General features: G+C 46.7%; 1 protein-coding gene across 1 annotated transcript; it reads right to left on the bottom strand.

The window, feature by feature from the left end:
- Nucleotides 1-3,766: 3,766 nt before the first annotated feature.
- On the bottom strand, nucleotides 3,767-4,636 carry LOC123142876 (sphinganine C4-monooxygenase 1-like). Its single transcript, XM_044561583.1, has 2 exons — nucleotides 4,415-4,636; nucleotides 3,767-4,330 (listed from the first exon to the last, which is right to left on the bottom strand). Exons 1-2 carry the CDS (start codon nucleotides 4,634-4,636, stop codon nucleotides 3,767-3,769), a joined length of 786 nt encoding a protein of 261 aa, XP_044417518.1.
- Between the last annotated feature and the right edge of the window lie 1,370 nt (nucleotides 4,637-6,006).

Genomic DNA, 6,006 nt, shown 5'->3' with positions numbered 1-6,006 from the left:
TGGTTCATCCGATGAGATCATCGTGGAACATGTGGGAGCCAACGTGGGTATCCAGATCCCGCTGTTGGTTATTGACCGGAGAGGCGTCTCGGTCATGTCTGCATGTCTCCCGAACCCGTAGGGTCTACACACTTAAGGTTCGGTGACGCTAGGGTTGTAGAGATATGAGTATGCGGAAACCCGAAAGTTGTTCGGAGTCCCGGATGAGATCCCGGACGTCACGAGGAGTTCCGGAATGGTCCGGAGGTGAAGAATTATATATAGGAAGTCAAGTTTCGGCCACCGGGAAAGTTTCGGGGGTTATCGGTATTGTACTGGGACCACCGGAAGGGTCCCGGGGGTCCACCGGGTGGGTCCACCTATCCCGGAGGGCCCCATGGGCTGAAGTGGGAAGGGAACCAGCCCCTAGTGGGCTGGGGCGCCCCCATGGGCCTCCCCCCTGCGCCTAGGGTTGGAAACCCTAGGGTGGGGGGCGCCCCACTTGCCTTGGGGGGCAAGTCTCCCCCCTTGGCCGCCGCCCCCTCCCTTGATGGGATCTTGGCCGGCGCCCCCCCTCCCAGGGGGCCTATATAAAGGGGGGGAGGGAGGGCAGCAAAATTACAGCCTTGGGCGCCTCCCTCCTCCCCTGCTACACCTCTCTCTCTCGCAGAAGCTCGGCGAAGCCCTGCCGAGACCCGCTACATCCACCACCACGCCGTCGTGCTGCTGGATCTCCATCAACCTCTCCTTCCCCTTGCTGGATCAAGAAGGAGGAGACGTCGCTGCACCGTACGTGTGTTGAACGCGGAGGTGCCGTCCGTTCGGCACTCGGTCATCGGTGATTTGAATCACGGCGAGTACGACTCCGTCATCCACGTTCATTGGAACGCTTCCGCTCGCGATCTACAAGGGTATGTAGATGCACTCCTTTCCCCCCGTTGCTAGTATACTCCATAGATGGATCTTGGTGAGCGTAGGAAAAATTTAAAATTATGCTACGATTCCCAACAAAACGATCATGTGCTAAGCTAACGCAATGGGTCAAGTCAATCACATCATTCTCCTAATGATGTGATCCCGTTAATCAAATGACAACTCATGTCAATGGCTAGGAAACATAACCATCTTTGATCAACGAGCTAGTCAAGTAGAGGCATACTAGTGACACTCTGTTTGTCTATGTACTCACACAAGTATTATGTTTCCAGTTAATACAATTTTAGCATGAATAATAAACATTTATCATGATATAAGGAAATAAATAATAACTTTATTATTGCCTCTAGGGCATATTTACTTCAAAATTATCATCCAATAGTTCACCTACGCTCTTCATACTTATATTATGGGTTATCTAAATTTTGTCTGGGTCTTTGTCATGGTTTGACGCAAATCATTCTTTTGGTAGGGAGATGAAAAAGGGACGCTTAATGGAGATAAAAAAGGTCTATGACCATGTGGATTGGTGCTTTTGGAATGATGCTTAATGCCTCCGAATTTTTAGCCATTTAGATAAACTAGATCATCCAATATGTTATGCCCGTAAAATATAATGTGTGATTAGTGAGCAGTTGTGCAAGTCTTTTGGACCTAAGCAAGGGATACGCCAAGGTGACCTTCTCTCGCCTCATTTGTTCCTTTTTGTAACAAATTGTCTCTTGTCTTGCCGGAGTTCAGGATATGTACACAAAGCCTGGGGTATCTCATCTCTTGTAAGCACATAATAATACATTTTCTTTCGTGCCAGTTTAGATCAAGACTTGAAGTTAACCACACTTCGAAGAAATGTGAGATGGGTATCAGCCGATTCCTAAGCCCAAACAAAGCTTAATTTTGTATGCATACAAATGTTCTGTGGAATGGTTTGAGGATAAGTAATTGGGGCTCCCAGTTTCGAAGGGGCTCATGAAAGCAGGGGAATTTCTAAAGCATTGAAGATAAGTTTCTTAAACACCACGTTGATTGTATTGAGAAATTTTTTCTAGTGTGGAGGTAATGGAATTATCATCAAATAGGTTCGCTATTTTGTATTTATATTGTGGGTTTTTAAAATTTCGCACGGGGTTTCGTGCTGATTTGACACAAATAATATTTCTTTGTTGGGAGATGAGAAAGACCTCATGAAGTTCATTGGATGTCTTGAGTCAAGATTGCTAAACTAAAAGGTCATCGAGGAATTGGTTTTCGAGATCTTGGACTGTTTAACTGAGAAATTTTGGTTAGACAGGCTTGGAGGCTCATATCAATTTTCCAATAACTTGTGCGCCATCTTTTGGACGCGACGGTGGAAAAGGTATTATCTATGGCCTGGATTTCTGAAAAATGTATTATATAAGTGGTCCCGAGAGATAACTAGAATCTTCAGGCTTACTATTTGAAAATCAGTACTCCCTCTGTACTGGTGCATAAGTCATCTTATGAAAACCAAATAATCCCAAAACATTTAGGCGCGGTGCATTAACTCTCACCTCGTTTCTTGTTTCTTGACATGAATGAAGGAATCAACCAACAAGAAACGTGGGGCGTGTATGTTTTTAATGACTTGAGACTACCTAGCATGACATGCAGTGGTCAGTTCATCGCATACAATGATATTAATTAGCAAATAAACATTAAGTTCTCTCATTTTTCCCTCCTCATTGGTCGTGGTGCATAATGTAAGATGGCTTATGCACCGGTACGGAGGGAGTAGTAATAAATAGAGAAAAATATGTTTTTGATCTTCAAGTTCTCCAAAAGTATAGACTTGGCCCTTCAAGATTTTGTGGTAGACATTTGGTCCTTCAAGTGTTAAAACCGGGTAAGTTTGGCCCAAAACCAGATTCTAAACACGTTGACCGGGTTTGACCCCCACGTAAATTGTGTTTGATGAAAAATAAATTTGAAAATAATAACACAAAAAATGATTTTTTTGGCATCCAAAATACACAGATCCATGTAAAATTTTGTGATGTTTGGACACTCGAGGAGCTTTTGGGAAAAAATTGTAAATATGCTCTAGATGAACAGTAAATTCGAAACAAATAACAAAAAAAATCCAAAAAACTCTGAATTTTTTGGCACTCAGGATGATCTGGTGTGCAAGGCTCGTGAAAAAAGCAAATGTTGGTTGACAAAAGGTAGCTATTTTTTTGCTAGAGCTCCTCGATTGTCATTTGACCACAAAGAATAGCCAAATAACAATGAGAACTCGGTCAAAAAATACGGCAGCCAAAACATATGCATAATTAACACTAGAGAAATTTGGACGCCGATAAGCCACGAATGCTCGGGATTTTCCCACGGCAAATCGAACGATTTTTGTGGCAATTTATATATGTGAGGGATGACAAGTTTAGTTGGTAAGCATGACAATTTCGTCCTGTTTATTTTTTGCCAGGGAATTGCCGTGCTTGTCAACTAAATTTGTCATCCTCATGTCAACTAAAGTTGTCATAAAAAACGTTCGATTTGTCATGGCAAATCCGGTCGTTCGGGATTTATCATTTGCAAATATTTTTAGACAATAATAAACACTAATTGGCTGCCATAATTTAGTACTACACACGGTCGGGATCGACGCCAGGCACCACATCACAACTGGAGTACTCCTGAGAGACAGACAAAAGTAATCGTTGTTACAAACCGGTCCGGGTCACGATTCACGAGCACTTACTACTACTATCACACGGACGTTGACGGACTTGACATAATGACATGATCCTTGCAACTGAAAAGGTGCCTGCCTAGTGTTGTGGTTGACTCACGCTCCAGCGACCTGACGAAGATCATGTCCTGGCACCGTCCGTCAGGCCTTCTTCTTCTTCTTCAACGGCACGGCCTCCAGTCCGCCGTGCCGAGCTCTGACGACCTCGTAAGGGACGTACGTGCCCATCAGCTTGTCCCACGCCACAAAGAACAGCTGCGCGTAGTTGCAGCGGCCACCACGGACCTGGTGGTGGACGTCGTGGTAGGCCGTGTTGTTGCGGAACAGGAGATGCAGCGGGTTGCCCGGGACAAGCACGCCGGAGTGGTCGTCGACGGCCTTGAGAGTCGCGAACGAGAAGAAGGCGGCAGCCGTCAGGGGCGCCATCCCCGTCACGGCCAGCGCCAGCGCGCCGCCGGCCGTGTCCAGTACGAGGCCCTCCAGCGGGTGGTTGTACTGGGCGGCGTAGGCGTACGGCGCCACCAGCCTGTGGTGCCACGAGTGGACGTGGCGGTACAGCAGGCCGCTGCTGTGCATCAGGCGGTGCCACCCGTACTGCCACGTGTCGAGGACCACCATGGCAGCCACGAACTGGCAGCAGATGACGGCCATGGCGGGTGCGGCGCCGGTGCCGGCGTCGGCGACCCGGCGATCTTCTCGCTTCACCTGCGTTCAGTTTAACTTCCTTGAGTTGAGTTGCACGGACACCTGAGTAGCTAGCATCGATGAATGTGGTACCGCTGCGCTTACGTTGAAGACTGCGAAGGCTATCGCCGCCTGGAGAACGTGCTGGAGGAGGACGGTGCGGACCACGACACGCTTGGGGACGAGGTTCCTGACCTCCTCCTCCTCCCTCGAGTGGAGCCTGTGGTCAGCCAGTACACGGCCGAGCACCGTGTACACACCGGCGGCGACCCAGTACACGATGATCGGCGCGAGTATGGCCACCACCTCCTCGGATGGCAGTGCCATTCGCGCGTCGTGGAGTCTGTGGAGAGGTGGATCAATGGGGATCGAGCTGGGTTGCACGTTGCAGTGGAGTCTCTGAACTCTGGAGAGATGGATCGATGGTCAGCTGGGTTGCAGTGAGGGTTGCCTCCGAAAAATTGGGCATTTATAGGCTGAGGACGCCGAACTTCAATCTGAGCTGGGGTGCCTCCATGTCTCCATCCGATGGCATTGACAAATGTCAACCGGCAGCCAGCACGATTATCATTTGTCGACGGCATGCAAATGCAATCACGGGAGTTTGCCTGGTACGTTGGCGTGCCTTGATTATCTAGGTCAGTCATGTTCTCTCGGATAATCCCTGCTGGGTTCTATCTGGGGTCTGGGCGCTGTAGCTGCTCGCGAGAACAGATGCCTCTGCCATAAGCAGTAATAAATTGAAATAATAGAAAAAAATTCAAAAAAATCTGTTCTTTGGCAAATATTGTTGAATTTTTGAGTGGTTTCAAAGTTTCATCGTGGAATGGCATTCCGCCGTGCCAGTGTAATTTCTAGATAAGCATTCTTGGACACAAGCAAGTGCTCTTCTTTTAAACTATGCCGATGCATGCGGGAGCACGAGAGTGGTCTATTATCTAACAGCATCTTTCACCGATCCCTTATAAACCGATAAGACTAGTAAGAGCAGTCAAGGAACTGGTGTTTCTATAATTCTATTAAAGTGTGTATTTTTTTTTCTTTTGATTGAAAAAAAACTGATAAAGTATGTGACCAACATGTCGTTTGATGGAGTAATTGAGCAGTGAAGTTTAACTCGATGACCCAAAAATAAATGAATTTGTGTTAATTCTTTTTTAAGGAATTAAATTTTACAAGTTCGGTTAGGAACCACAATTTTTTAGATGAGCAAATGCAAGAAGTTAAAGGATAAAAGGCTATAGAGGCCTAAATTATAAGGGTCGGTTAGAGATACTCTGACGCACACCAAAAGACAATTCTGTCTATCTAGCAATAGCAAGTGCAACTGCTAGTGCTATTTCTAGATAAGCATTCCCTGGACACAAGGAAGTGTTCTTCTTTTTAGCTATGCCGTTTCCATTGGAATGCATACTGGAAGAGGTCTTTAACCAACCCACACCAAAAGAGAAATCTGTTTAACTAGCAATAGCAAGCGCCGTTTCCAGATAAGCGTCTCTTGCACACAAGGGACTGTCATGTACGTGCTGGGCCGACAAACCTGGTTTGCTATTGGCTAGCTGCTGCATGCGCAGTGACTATTTCTCGCTTTCAGCGTGGCGGTAGAGAAGTGTCGCTGAAGGTTCTATGTATTTGGGCCGGCCCATTCGTTCGCGCATTAAAATAAAAAAGGTATAACGAAATGCAAGTACTTTTCG

The sequence above is a fragment of the Triticum aestivum genome, chromosome 6D (assembly GCF_018294505.1).
Source record: "Triticum aestivum cultivar Chinese Spring chromosome 6D, IWGSC CS RefSeq v2.1, whole genome shotgun sequence".
In the NCBI taxonomy this organism is placed as follows: Eukaryota; Viridiplantae; Streptophyta; class Magnoliopsida; order Poales; family Poaceae; genus Triticum; species Triticum aestivum.
This window is presented reverse-complemented; position numbering and strand designations above follow the sequence as displayed.